This window comes from Choristoneura fumiferana, chromosome 20 (genome assembly GCF_025370935.1).
Source record: "Choristoneura fumiferana chromosome 20, NRCan_CFum_1, whole genome shotgun sequence".
Classification (NCBI taxonomy): domain Eukaryota; kingdom Metazoa; phylum Arthropoda; class Insecta; order Lepidoptera; family Tortricidae; genus Choristoneura; species Choristoneura fumiferana.
In genome coordinates this window covers 8596758-8612553 of record NC_133491.1, presented here as the reverse complement: position 1 = coordinate 8612553, position 15796 = coordinate 8596758, and the positions used below count along the sequence as shown (strand labels likewise).

General features: G+C 37.5%; 1 protein-coding gene across 9 annotated transcripts in view; it reads left to right on the top strand.

Moving 5' to 3' along the window:
- The first annotated feature begins 3680 nt into the window (after nucleotides 1–3680).
- Nucleotides 3681–15796, top strand: part of kmr (pleckstrin homology domain-containing family A member kramer) — a 72486-nt gene continuing 60370 nt past the window's right edge. For 3 of the 9 annotated variants that reach the window (XM_074103474.1, XM_074103473.1, XM_074103471.1), the window contains exons 1-2: nucleotides 3681–3912; nucleotides 11029–11209. In XM_074103474.1, coding sequence (XP_073959575.1) covers nucleotides 11127–11209 — 83 coding nt within the window. In that variant the 5' untranslated portion in view covers nucleotides 3681–3912; nucleotides 11029–11126. The remainder of the gene's footprint in view (nucleotides 3913–11028; nucleotides 11210–15796) is intronic. The other 6 variants (XM_074103479.1, XM_074103476.1, XM_074103480.1 and 3 more) reach the window with 2 other exon arrangements.

Sequence of the window (15796 nt, the reverse complement as noted above, 5' to 3'; positions counted from 1 at the left end):
GCATGTATGCGCTAGCCTTAACGAGAACTACCATATTATAAGACAAATTTTATTACTCTAATAATTCTCGGGGCTTTGTCGATGAGTGCCGGACTAAGCTTGTGTCCGAAGTTATCATCTCTTGACTTGAAGAGATCTCGGAATGGGGTAGAGCTAATTTAATCAACTTCAACCCCTCAAAGACGCATGTTTGTGTGTTTACCGCTAAAAAGGCCCCTTTTGTTTTGTCACCTTGCTTTGAGGGCACTCGCCTTGTCATCAAACCTAGCATCGGGATCCTCGGCGTTGACATGACGAGTGATGTTCAATTTCGAGGTCATCTGGAGGAAAAGGTTAAATTGGCTTCCAAGAAGCTTGGGGTGCTACACAGACCGAGACAGTACTATACACCAATGCACCTTCTTCAACTGTATAAGGCCCAGGTGCGGCCGCACTTAGAATACTGTTCTCATCACGACCGGATGGTTAAGTGGTTAGAAAACCTGACTACGAAGCTTGAGGTCCCGGGTTCGAATCCCGGCCGGTGCAGATATTTGTATGAATAATACGAATGTTTGATCTCAGGTCTTGGATGTTTAATATGTATTTAAGTATGTATTTATCTATATAAGAATGTTTATCCGTTGCCTAGTGTCCATAGTACAAGCTTTGCTTAGTTTGGGACTAGGTCAATTGGTGTCAAGTGTCCCATGATATTTATTTATCTATTTTATATATGGGCAGGGGCACCCGAATACCTTCTTCTTCCATTGGACGGCATTCAACGTAGGGTAGCTCGACTTGTCGGTGAATTGATTTCCAATCGTTTAGATCTCTTTTCTATGCGAAGGGACGTAGGTTCTCTTTGTGTATTTTATAGGCTTTATCACGGTGAGTGCTCCGAGGAATTATTTGACCTACTACCGCTGCGAAGTTCCGCCATCGTACCTCCCGCCGAAAGTCTAAATTTCATCGAAATCATCTTGATTAATGGAAATCTACCACTGTGCGTTTCCTACGGCACTTCCTGCCACGTACCTACAGTGAAATTGTGGAATCAACTTCCATCAGCAGTGCTTCCTGACAACTATGACATCGGGGCTTTCAAGAAAAGGGCTTATAAGTACTTTCTTAAAAGGCCGGCAACGGACCAATGAGTCTCCTTGAGTAGCTGGTACTCATGGGCAGTGGTGTTCATTTCCCATCAGATGACCCGCTTGCTCGTCTGCCTCCCTCTCACAATAAAAAAAATAAGACAAATTATGTATAAACATACAATGCTCCCCTCATCTCTCATCCACTCAAATGTTGACTGGTAGAGATCTCTAAAAGCGATAAGTTCGCCTTAACTCACCGCATATATCTCAACGTTTGTTAGCAAGTACGTAGTGTTTTTTTTAAAGTACAATAAAGGATTTATATCAATGGTTTACATACAACACATAACTTATGTATACCTACGAATACATACCTACTTCAATTATTTCCGTAGTACTTAAGTACGCATCTCAGGTAGTGTTACAAGTAGGTATAATAGTAAAAGTTGTGAATGCACTACATTATTCTCTTCCTGCAGTGGAGTGTTTGTATCTCGACCCACCCCAATCCTTGACGAACAACCCTTGTTTATATTCCAAGCGAGAGCGACCACCGACGATGCGTGCACACTAACGTAGAGATATATAGCTAAGTATTGCTTTTTGTTCTAAATGGTGGCGTACCTATTCATCTGTTTTTGTTATTGTTAGAACACGTGTGAAAAATCGAAAATTTACCTAGCAAAAGGCACAGTTGAGGAAAATGAACCACGTGGTGCCTTTGTGATACTAGTATTATCATGTTAACATCCAACACTTTTGCCAAAGAAATCATAGCGAAATTGATTGTAAAAAGGTTCTACCCGTACGTGATTCAGTTTCCTCGACATTGTTTATCGCCATCCCGTAGGTAAGTACTATATATGCAATTTTCTAGGTTAAAAATTAACCTACGTCCTTTCCAGGGAGCCAAACTAGTCTAAAGTCAACTTTCGTTAATTCTAAACTCGAGGGGCTCTTAAAATATTACGAATTATCAAATGGTTTAAACCATTATGAAGAGATGTTTTAGGGAACTCGTGACAGCTTCGAATTATAGAGAGGTTCGAATTATCGCAGGTTTGAATTAACAAGAGTTGACTGAATCTAATCTACCTATCATAAACTTATTTCGGCTAAATCACAAATCAGTTCAGCAGTTCAAGCATGAAGGGGTAACAGACAGACAGAGTTACTATATTATGGGGTGTTTTGCGGGAGGTATGAGCGACTTGCTCGAGCTTACGGCGGGTAATAGGGATTGGCTACTTAATTTAGACATTAGGTTGTAGTTTTGTTTTTTTTTGTAATTCTTTAAGCGGGAAATAAAGCTATACGAAATAATAATATATTATGGATATTAGTATAGATAGAGCTGCATGTTTTTTTGTTATGAGAGGGAAGTAGACAAGCAAGCGGGTCATTACATGACCCACCTACCAACAACTTAAGTACAAACCCTCTTAAAATAAATACAAATCGTTTTCTTGAATTGAAAGCCCCGATGTTATAACTGTCTTGAATGAAACAGCTGACGGAAGTTGATTTCACAATTTCTCTATACTTATTATACACTCTGAAGAGATACAAGCGATTACAGCTACCTATAGCCACACAGCAATACAGACTATAGAAGATTCCCTCTAACAGATACATGACGCACATACCCTAAAACGTACTTACTACTCATGTTGTAGCTGTTACTGAAAAATGTCTCAACTTGAAATAAAGCATTTTTATTTTTGGCAAAAGAGTCGTAGGTATTTACGTTTTTGAGCACGCAACCTTACTTTACACCCACTAGATTTTATAGGATGTCCCGTAAGTACCTACGACTAACTTAAGGCGGAGATCGGTGAAATGCAGTCATATAAGGAGATTTATTTCGGAATGAGACTCGTATACAGCTTCATTTTGATGTCCTAAATGTTGTCTCAAAAGTCACACTTAATCTCGTGTCCGCGTCGTAAGTTATTCCAATTTCCAGGACAAATGTCAAAAAAGTCAGTTTTTTGCGATTATCGATGTTAACATTTATTACAAAATTGTAGAGCATAAAAGTTGTAACAAATGTTGTGTTAAAATTTTTTCGTAGGTACCTTTGTATTTAAATGTGTTACCATTTTTAATATATAAATAATTTCTGATTATTTGAAAAATGCGTTATTGCATAGCCTTAAATAATTGTAGTTTTTAAATGGGTAGGAGATATTATACCTATCCGAACAGTGTCATACAATTTTAGACTACTTATTGGAATCCGACAGTAACAAACATTGCATTTACTTGCTAGACCATAACATGACGTGGGTGCGTGCATTGTACAGCACCGACCTTTGTGCGCGCACAATAACCGGACCACGGCAAACGAAACACGCGATCAAAAGCAACCACTAGTACGTCTCCCGAATAAGTGTTTAGGCGTCTGGCCCTATACTACAAAGTCCAAACTTCAAACTATCTAGCCGTCCCGCTGAAGCTATTATTTACGAGAGTGAGAGGGACGGTACGACACGAACTTCGATTTTCGTAGTAGCCCCCTTGACTGTAGTAGAAACAACCCTCGTTGGCGGGAAAGCGAGGAAAACGCGCGCACAGGGCGAGGGTGAGGTATGGGGCCGCCGCCGTAGCGTTCACACTCGCTCCAAGTCGCGCGGCCGCGCGCCGCTGAATCGATACGTTTTACACCTTAGAAAAATATTAAATGTATACTTCAAAAGCCTCTTTATTTACCATATCTTTTGTCAATTAATCAATTTATAAAGCTAGTGTTGCGTGACATGCAATTTCCGTGGTAAATTGGCCGTTTTACGGGCATAAACAAAGTGCGACGCAGATTCGTTTCAGGAGTGACTGGGTAAGTGTAATAATTATTGGCACGTTGTTAGATGACCTAGTTATTGGTACGGTTCATTATGCAATTTCTGTCGTGTGTGGTCATTGATTGGGGCCGCAGTGCGAGACTGTTCCAGTCAGGGTTATTTATACCAACAGTTTGTTGACAGTCCGTAAATGAACAAGTATATACTCGTAATTAATATTTCACACTGATGATTAATTTTGAATGTTGAATTGAATTGATATAAAGATAAGTACCTACACTGATTTAGGATTTACCTTTCCATCCAATGTAATTACGAAGTCCTACTTAAAATAAGTATTATTCACGTAGCTATTGCTTTCATGCCTGTAATGCAGTGGTCTGTTAGGCCTAACATTTATTGTAATAGCTTTATCTAACATTTGATCAGTAAATAATCAGAATATTGTATAGGAAGACCTTAACAAAACTAAACAGGCAATGAAAACTTATTCCTGAACTTATTCCAATCGTTTAGAATAAAAAAAAACTGAGAAGCATTTTATTTGTTGACATTAACTTAAAAGCAATATTTATGAATAGGTACGTCTAGGGATACGAATAAACGACGCAATTGTAGGTTTATCATGGCAATATTCTTAGACAAAATCGTACATACACAGCCGCAAAAATCCAACGTGCGCACTTTCTTTTATGTCATATTAATACCTACCTAATATCCAAGCCTTCTTTTAAATGCCAAAATCGTGCGACATCAGGACATTGACCGGGAATGCGTGCTCCCCGCGAGCTGCCAAAAATTCAGCCATCCCACTTAAAAAGGGCGTATGTCTGTATTCCTTTAAAGGGATATACATCTTTTAGTAAGGCAGTTAAGTAGGTTGTTGTCCCCTCGGCAGACAGTCTGGATTACACCCGCTCAGACGTCAGGGGATAAGCTACGGGCCCGCGTAACAGTCTTATCAAATTCATCCCTCTTTTTGAGCACGCGGGGAGCTGTTTTGCAGTCTCTTTCGGACCTAAGCATAGGTACGTAACTCTTACACCAACTTTACTACAATAAGTTTTAGTTATTGCTAACAATTTTCGTTTTTTTTTTACATACACTCGCAAACTGTTTTTGTTTAGGAATCTACAAAATCAAACCGATTAATGCAACTATAGTTTATTCACGGGGTAAAATCTCTGGAAACAACATTAAAAATTAACTGCAGCAGGTTTGCGCAACTTATTAACAGATTGAAAGTGTATAATGGCGGGCGTAGGGCCGCACGTCGTGGAAAGCTGTTTGCCCCCACCGCTAGTAGCTCAAGTGGTGTGACGAGTTGACGAGAGGAAAGCTTGAGGTAGTGACCATGAATTATGCATTCCATGACGCGACACACTATCCAACGGTCGGTGCCTATTCCTCACTTGCGAACGGTCCTTTCTGTATTGTTTCCCTAATGAGGTCTATCTCTCCTTACCGCATCATTTCGTTTCGGTGTCATCAATGAGTCTCGATCATTCCCAAATCGTGGTGATCGTTCTTTCGTAACCTAAAGTACCGTTGTCGGTTGGTTAGGGACACTTTCACTAGTAATGTCTGGTCGCAGCACACACCTCGATCATCTCATGATAACTCTCGCTATAAGTAGGTGAGACTGACAGTTTGTAATGAAAGTTCATTAGCGCTGCCATACAATTACGATTGTTAAGGTTAAGGCTGCCTTAGAGATACAACGGTGGCCCTTTTGTACAAATAGTTATGTAAATACAAACAGGAATCCTTTTGTTGTGTCGTAACGAAGTCTAATGAGAAGTTTGTGACGATGTTGTGTTTTGGAGACGACATGAAAATAAACCAGTCGTAAAAAATATAATCTTTGTGTACTTAACTTTTTTGATGTCGGTAACTAGGAAAGAAAAATATTTTTTTACCAGTCTGAAGTCGGTGCCTCAGCACGAGCCAGCAGGAGTGGACCTATAGTCACCTACCTCACCTACGCACTACATATTGGGCTTCAATCACTCCTGCTGGCTCGTGCTGAGGCATCGACTTCAGACTGGTAGAAAATTATTTTCATGGTTTTTTGTAGTCGGTTCAATTTTTTGTTTAATTTTTTTTTCACGCTTTTTAGTGTAAATAAGATACAATAGTTTGATGTCACCTGCTCGTCACCTTTTACAATAGATTGCTTTTTCCGATGCAGAGACTTTCATTATTGAGGAGTCCTGGTGCTTCACCACCCATTTCATTTCACCATACATATGCATTACGAGGAGCATAAATTACTTAGCAACTGCGTTAAAAGTATTGAAGTTCAACCCGTGAAATACTTGTTATTGAGTAGTAGCTCCGATGGTCAACTAAGTAAATGTAGGTATTGGCGTGTTTAAATGTTCCAAAATTATTAACAAACTATGAATGCTGGTATGCAATTTATTTGCTTTAGCATTTCTGATTTGATTCGATTTGATAAAACAAGTTGAGGTAACACTATCCAAAAAGCTATCTATTATTAGGAAATTTTCCACAATATGGCTAGGTTGTTATGATTTAGAAAGTGGGCCCGACAAGCTGCTCAATCACGTGAATTGCCCGCACTACCCTACACACCTTATGCCGTACATTATTTATAGTAAGGGCTACGACGTATCACTAGCAATCGTAAGACGAACGAGAGCTATCCCTAAAGACCATCTGCCTTATAAACATGAGGTATAAGTAACGAAGAAATTTCTAAAAATAGAAAAACTAGGTAATCTATAGTAGAGTCGTACGTAAGTAGACATCTAAGACTGTAATTCCAGATGAGATCGGGCAGGTTGTCTTAGTAACTCTGAGCGGATCTCGCGGGTTATTTACCAAGAGAATTTTTGATTCAGTGTCACTGAATCATTAGGTTATCGCAAAAGTTAACGGTTTGGCCATTGATACAACAAATGGAGTGCGAATAATGGCGCTGATCGGAATTACTAGTTGTAACTGTCCCTAATGCCTAATGACTGTAATGACAATAAACATTATGTCTGTAAACGGTTTCTTGCAACTGAATCGTGCAGCACGAGCGGGGTTTAAAAAAATACAAACGATGTTCGGAATATGAAAATAAGAACGTATGCATTGTTTCGTTTAGTATTGTGGTCTTCTAAAGGGATTATTAAAACTTACGCATTTTCTTAAGAATGCGTAGGTACCCTTTGCGTACACAGTCAAAGAAATTGATTACCTCTGTTCAGCATCGAAGTTATTTTGAAATTGACTGAGAAATAGAAAAGGATCCACAGAGGTATGCTTCACTTAACTAGCTATAAAGAATACAATACATCGAATTACTCTTTATTGTAGGTACACCACAATTAGTAAGCACTTACTTACTACATATTAATACTAGTAGTACATACCTAGTAGGTACTGGTTTTGGTAATAAGAAGCAGGAATTTTACTAACATTTTGTGCAGTTTACAAAGTGACAAAGTTCAGAGAAAAATATTAACAAGTTTGCCTTCCGGCACGTAACTTGAGAAATTGCAGCTTTTATTGAGTTACCAGCTGCGTCCCAGATCGCTTTTATAGTTTGTAGGATTTATGTATTAGTTTACTGTGTTAAGTAGTAAAATAAATTATATTTTAGTTGTTAAAGCCTACAAAGAATAGCCAAACCTTACTTTATATATACTCATAGTAAATACGGTTCGTAATCATAATCATAATCATCTCTACGATGTTATATTCTATGAAAATCGTGACAAGCATGCAAGCTACTGTAATAAAATAAATGTTATTTAATATAATTGAATGTGATATTGTTTTGTTTAATTTAATTTTATTTATTAGATGTAATAATTTAAGACTGAAAATAAAATAGTATAACATATTTTTATTCGGAAAAATCTGATATTACCTGCTACATACTTAAAAACCAAATCTTCGCTGACAAAGACGCGGGCGGAGTTTTTTTTTTAAACATAGATAATTAAATGAACACCATAACCGTATTAATTAGCATCTCAAAGTTCTACCAATTGTATTTTTGTTTCTTTTCTTTTGTACAATAAAGAGCTTACATACATAAATTCGTTACAATATTCAAAAAATAACCGAGGGATGTTGAAGAGCATATTGATTGCAAATGCCTGGTATTCAGCGCTGTATAATGGAATCCAAACATTTTCCGGTGAACCCCTTCCTATAAAAGCGCTATTAAAGTACCGCTGCGAGGCTTCACCGCAACGCCTATTCATTTCGCGGTGGTTTACTGCGGTCACAGTACAGGGACCGCCCGCCCACCGGAATGCTTCTGCTAGCATCATCAACCTACGCTAAACCTACTCCTAAAGTCAGTTAAATGTAAAGAAAATCCACCTTTACTCGTCTTTGTTAAAAATCCAATTCTATGTAACATTTCAACGGCACTCTTAATCTGCCTTCAAAATTCAATTCATATAGCAATAGGTACAAGGTAATACGGGAGTCGTGAGCAGAAATAATTCTACGCCCTCAGTAATTGACAATGTATCGTTCACAATCGTATTTAAGTAAAACCCCCACATTTTTAATTGCAGTGTGACCACACACCAACTTAGGAAATAATTTAATATTTTGTTGTTGCAACATTAAAAAAAATCAGGTCAGTTAATCTCACTAATACTGGTATAGTCGAGTTCATAAATTTGTGAGCAAAAATTTGATCAAAAATATCTGAACACGCTTCTACGCCGTTAACAAAAGAGTCGTGTTCAGATATTTTTGATAAAAATTTTGAATATTGCAGCCTTCTTAACTAACTGAACCGGCCTGAACCGGGTAGGTTTAGTCCCGCCCACTCACGTCTCCTGAATCACTCTGCAAAGCACTAATCTTACAGTTTGCGAGGGTAATAATTGCCAGCGAATACGGATAGACAGTCAGGACGATACCACAAAATAGATACTGTAGTTATTGCCATTCTGGCTATAAATTACACTCGTAGGTATCCCTCAAAAATACCAAGTAGTATCCCAGCTATGCCGCAGCCGTACATACTTTATTATAAAACTAATTACCTAAAGATTATTTATTATGTAATTAAACCTAAGAGAAGAATATGAATATGTAAATATCTATCTATGTGAGATACACACTCACTCATAGATAAACGCGAACCACGAGAGTATAAGGGTGAAAGCCAAAATTAGAAAATTAATATGATTTGTGCTTTGTGATTATAGGTAGTTTAGTTACGGAATTAGTAAATTTTTATGGTTGTGCTATTTATTATTTTATTACTAGTTAGTACCTAGGTGACCAAGCTCTACTCTTGCTTAAACTTGAAAACGCGCGTTTTCCCAAAAAAATTATCGAAATCGTTAGAGTGCTATTTACGAGATCCCCTAACTAAACAAATATACAATCGCTTGTTTAAAGACCAATAGATTTAATATGGGTGCATAACCTATACTAGTCAAAAGAAAATAAGGGCCCGTTTCAACAGTAAAATGAAATCAAAAATACGTTTGCGTTTTTAGCTACTTACATGTTTGTAATTGACTGAAATGTATTTATATTATGCTATATATGCTTTATTATAAAATAGTAGATTGTACAACAAGAGCATAAAACGAGCCCTTTTATCCGAGACGTTCATATAGCCATCCGAGCCGGTACGGCGAGGGTGGATAGACACGTCGAGGGGAAAATGGGTTTAATGCTCGAGTTTTACACTCTGCTTTTCACTTCGATGGCAAGGACATGAAATAACAACAGTGGAAACATTGTTCACTTACTAGGTACCTTTTATTTTTCACGCATTACTATTACAATTATACATTTTTAGTTTTTTGATCTAAAGTGAGTAATTTCATTGATTTTTAGTTTTATATAAATTAAAAATTATTCAAAAATATGTAGAAACTTCTTTGTTTATGGCTGTTTACACCTGATTACCTTGGTCTTAGACGAAGATTTTACTTTATGCACTAGAGCATAAAACGTCATTTTATGTTGCCTAGATCAAGTGTAAACACGAACTTTACGAGCATGAGAGGTGAAAACATTTTTAGACAAGGAATGTTTAAAAAAATATATATTAACGAGTACCTATATATTTATTAGTATTTTCGTTTTACCAATGAAACTCACTTGGCCCCTATTTTGTTTTGAGTACCTAGTATATACCTATGAAAAATGTATTGAATGTAAAAATTAAAGAACTTTTAGGTCAGACAGAAGTACCTAAGTACTAACGATAATCGACGTATTTTTTTGTGGGTGCTCGTAGGACGTAAACACAAAGCAGGAAGTTTTTCTTTGTTGTAGGTACTCTTGTAAACTTTTCCGTTGTATTAAGAATTTAACAAGTATAAATAAGGTTGGCATTTTATGGTATCTTACTCTTCCACCATCTTAAGATTCTTAAGTGTTTATGCACATTAGGAATTTATTTACTACACGTAATGGCTTACCTATTTAAACGGTGAACAGAAAAGTAACTCAAAAGAAGAAGAAGAGAAGAAGAGATCGCTCTGAAGCGATAAGGCCGCCTATTGCTTACCTTAGAAAATCTCTATGTATATACTTGTGTTTTCTGTACTGTTTACTGTATTGGTGTGCAATAAAGAGTTATTATATTGTATTGTAACTTCTGAAATATCTTTAACGTTATGTACTAGATATTTGGTACTTCACTCACAACATAGAATAGCTTCGCAGAAAGTGCAGGTTTCCTCATATTCATTTATTCAAATACTAGCCGTTACTCGCGACTCCGCCCGCGCAGAATTCGTTTAACGCTACCCCGCGAGAACTATGCAATTTACCTGGATAAAAACTATGCTATGTCCTTCTCCGGGACTGAAACTACGTATCTGTATACTGAATGTCATCTAAATCGGTTCAGTGGTTTAGACGTGATGAAGTAACAAACAAACAAACAGACTTACAAACTTTCGCATTGTAATATTATGTAGTGGGAAGTCGAAAGCAGCAAATTATCTTTAATTCAATTTACTAAACACCATCACGATATGAACTACCCGCAGGTGAAATTAATACATCTATTACAGAATTAATTTCGTCATCACCGTTTACGACGTAAAGATTGCAATAACAATGTAATTTTACTTTCATCTTGTTCCATCATGCTCACGCTCGTCCTATCACGTTTCTAATTGGCACTTTTCTCTTTCCAGAAATTACCTTCGCAAAATATTGTATGAGTGTCACCATGCTGTGACTGATTACGGTACAAGCAAGCGAATCCCAATTTGACTGACACTTGTGATCCAAAATGGCGGCCGTCCCAGCTGCGTCCTGCATGAGCGCTGAACATGGATGCGTGATGTTCGACTGTCTTGTGCATCTGTGGGAATGGTAAGTCCTGTTTATTTATTTTGACTACGCTATGGGAATATTTGGGGGAACCAGGAAAGATGAGATTCATACGTTGTCTTATAAATCTTATATATGGTCTAGTTTTGAATTTTCTGAACAATATTTTCGGGCTTCCGATAATTGTAGTACAAATTGTATGTGAATTTTGGCGCATCTAATTGTACGATAATCCGCGTGCCACTTGCAATGACAGATCTTCTAGAGTGATATCAAAAAGTTAGGACGGATGGACGGATTTAGTTTTTGACAAAGGTTTACTAATGTCCCCGTAAGATGACTCTACCATATTGAACTTGCTCCGAAAATTTTCAATCATCGTAAAATGACTCTACCATTGTGAACTTACCCCGAAGAGAACCGAGTCGTAGAATCTCAAGTGCTTTCTGGAAATTTTATCCTAACTAATTACTTAAGCACCATGGCGATAAAGCTTTGCTCGGGATAAAACTCGAAAAAGTACATGCATTTTCCCAGAGAAAAACCCAAATTAGATCGATATTATTTTTGGCTCTAAAATCCCCACATAGCAAATTTCATAAAAATTGAGCCATTTCCGAGATCCCCAAAATAAAAATATATAAAAGAAATACTTATTTATAGGTGGTTAAAAGAATGAATAAAACAACATTTGGTGTATGCTGTAAAGTCATGTTTATTTCAAATGCACCTGAAAAAAGTATTATTTATTTTTCATTAAGTCACGTGCTGCTATAAACCGCGGTTAGGGCTGCCGTTAGCACGTCCATAAAAGTGGTAAATCAGGTAGTAAAACTGATTTGTTCCAGGAAAAACTTGTGGTTTGACCTACTCTTAAAGTTTCACAAACGTAAAAGCAAACAGATAGATAAACTATAACTCTAGACGTGTAAAAACAGTAAACGTTGCCAAGGTACTTTTAGATCTGAAATTGATAATTTAATTATCAGACAAATTAAGAGTAGCCCTGAAGGCTGAAATTTGCTAATAAGGGAAACTTGGCTACGTTCAACGAATTATGGTGCTAATTTGGAGATTCTACAAAATTAGACTTACTAAAATTGGACTAGTATGCTGCGTGTATTAAGTTAGCTTATGTAAAAGATTGATATCCAGTGCCAGCCCGACCCCCAATATGCTTAACCATCTCAAACCTCAAACTCTGAACTATAATAGAGACAAATAAATCAATTACATACATATAAACAAATGATGAAAACCGGTCAAGCGTGAGTTGATCTTAGGAAAAAAAACTTTATAATTGTGTCGTTCAGAGGCATACATATAACTAACTAATTTGGCTCAGGGACCCAAAGAGGGTCTTGGCCTCCGAAACGAGAGCATGCCATCTGTACCGATCGTGCGCAGCCTCTTGCCAGTCGTCGACTTGGACACGTCGCAGATCCGCCTGGACACTGCTCCCAGCGGTACCTGGGTCGCCCAACCGGGCGGCGACCAACCGGTGGCAGCTCGATCCTCTCCCATTCGTAGTAGGTGGCCGATGATGTTGGGTTCAGGCACCAGCTCCTGGATCTCTCTGTTTTTACGGATCCTCCACGTGACGTCGTCTCTCTTGACAGGTCCCAGGATCTTACGCAAGACCTTCCTTTCCGCTACAAGGAGTTGATATTCCTCTTTTTGTGCTAGTGTCCAGGCCTCACAGCCATACATAAGGACAGGTCTTACGACAGTTTTATAGATCCTTAACTTTGTATTCCTGCTGAGAAGTCTGGACACCAACACCTTGTGGAGGGCTGCACTGCACCGCAGGGTGTTATGGATGCGGATGTATATCTCCTCCTCTCTGGTGTTAGTGTCGGTTATGGTGCGTGCATCCAAGATATCGAAATTTGTCAACTCCCCTGTATACGGTACCCCCAACATGAAGACTACCACGCCGAGCCCGTGCATTTTTGTATCGTTTCATGTGGAGGTATTCTGTTTTCGTCTGGTTGATCCCTAAACCTATCTTGGACGCCTCCTGCTCCAAGACCCTGGCCGGCTTTCCCCTAATAAAGCAAGGTCATCCGCGTACCCTATCACCTTGTGCCTGCCGCATACATATATGAAAATTAAATAAAATTAAACAGATAGAAATAACACCACTTTACATTTAACGTTAAAAGGAATACGTTATACGAAACGGAAAATTATTTTACATTTCAATTTCAAACCCGTCACATCTCCCCGCAACTCGGGAATATTCCAATGCAATCCCTGTCTTCGGCCTCCACTATCCCGGGAAAGCCAGCTTAGGCTTTGTCATCTGACATCTACTTCCTTTTACTTGCCACGTGCCACAATAGTTTCTCGAATGATATCCCATTTAATATTAACGAACTTAATTGTGTTGGACAGATATTATGTGTCAGTAACAATATTTCTTAGATAACGGGGAATAATTATTATCTTTTAAATAATAAGCCTAATAATTTCTCACTAAGTATAAGTTTGACCGTGCATTGTGATAGATAACTCTTACCTAAAGCTTTTCTATTTCTTTAAATCATAATAGGAAAATATGCAGTTTTCGCTGACGTAAATGCGTTGCTTTGCTTTTCGGCAGTCCATATTCATATTTAAAATACTTAGAATATACGTTTATTTCTCAGAATTAGAGATATTTAATATATATATTTTGTTTCGGGACGTATAAATTGGAAAGCGGCAGTAAGAATGAATACGCAGCGTAATGGAAACTGGCTACAATAGAAATACGCTGCACTTTCCGAAGAGCCTAATGAAAAGTCTAGACTAACGTAGGTCTACCCGTGTATTATGAAAAGGTTCTGTAATGATGAAAAATAGCAGCCCTTACTGAAATTTTTCCTTTGTCAGATTTCGGTGTTGATGTGTTTTACTTATTTTTGTATACCTTCGGTAGTACAGGGGCGTCATTGTCTAAAAATATATAATCAATATATGTCTAAAAATTTAATATAAAATAAAATAAAATATAAAAATATATGTCTATAAGTATATTACAGATAATCAGTGGGCGGACGACGGATGCAATTTACGTCAAAATCATATTAAAAGAAATACTTGGAAGTATTTTATCTCTTAACCCCAAATCAATACTATTGCAATGCTCAAAATTAATGACATTTGGTTTCAAAATTAAATGTTTTCGTTACTGCTAACATCTGGGTCATCAATCTAATCTTAGATCAAACGTAGTTTTTGGCAGGGAAAGTTAATTTGGTCCCACCGCGACCAATTGGCGTCAGCACCACGTCAGTATTCCTTCACAAGAATTTATTCTGAGCACTCTTTTAACAGCTTGACAAACTAATCTGCCCTACATACATATGTATGTTATGTCTTATGAAACCGACCAGTCCTAATCCTTGTTTTAATCGCATTAAGTACTTAAAAGTAAAGAAATTGCTCTTGTACTCGTAGGTTACGTTACGCTATTTGGAAATAATTAAATTTGTCAGTACTACGAGTATACTGTTTTAAATTACGTTACCTTAGGACACCTCAGGAACAAATATTTAGTATCTTCGGTATTATGCAATAAACACAGAGAGAACTACACATATGTACCTAATACTTCGTGCCATTGAATAGTTTTTACTTTTCTTACAACCATAAAACGTGCTTTTCATAGCTTTGACACATTGACATAGAGTTAAAGAAAAATAATTTAAATATTGAATATTTAAATAAATAACGTTCATAGATACGGGAGGAGTATTATTTAAATTTATGAAAAGAGTCGTAAGTCTGTACGCCTCGCTTTTAAGGTTAAAAGCTGTTAAGAGTGAGGGATGAATTTAAGTGTTCTTACCTTCAAGCTCAGGCTTTTTGTATAATGGTCCCGTTGTAATTGACTTCATTACCTGCAGATTTAACCCAAATTATAGCGTCGAGGGTGGCCTAATTTAGATTTGAAGCCACAATTACAAGTTTAATGTCTGTGTCCTAACTGTTGACACAGAGTTCTTTTGAGTGGAGACAAAAGAATATCTTACATTTAAGAATATTATCTTGAAGATGACCCAAAAACCATACTATGAATTAACCAGCTATCACCCACGACTTCGTCTGCGAAGAATTAAATAAAACTATCCTATGAACTTTTCCACGATCACAAACTATCTGCATAACGAATTTCATCACGACCAATAAATTAAGTACTTTAAGCCTGAAACCGAAGTAAATAAAGGAACATATTCACTTTCATATTTCGCATATTAGTAAGGATAATATTGATGTTACTACGAGTAATAGGTTTATAGTTGACGATGTTTTGTCTGATCGCTAAGTGATATATTCAAACCATTCAGAGAAGGAAGGTAGGGTAGATACATTACTGTTCAAAAATAAATCGTGGCGTGGCCCAATCGATAATAAAGTTTACATACATACCTGTACGTACAGTGCTGATGGATCTATAATGTGAGGTTGGAATCGTGTCGCGTACAATCCAAGAAAGGTCATTATTATTCATCGTACAAAGGGGTCAGTCGCTGTTTGGTTCGATTTCCACTGTCTCGCGTCCGTTAGCGATGCTAATACCCTTCCGACGTGCTGCGTGACATCTGGACAAAATTACTGTCTACATGTTCCCGCATTTGAAAG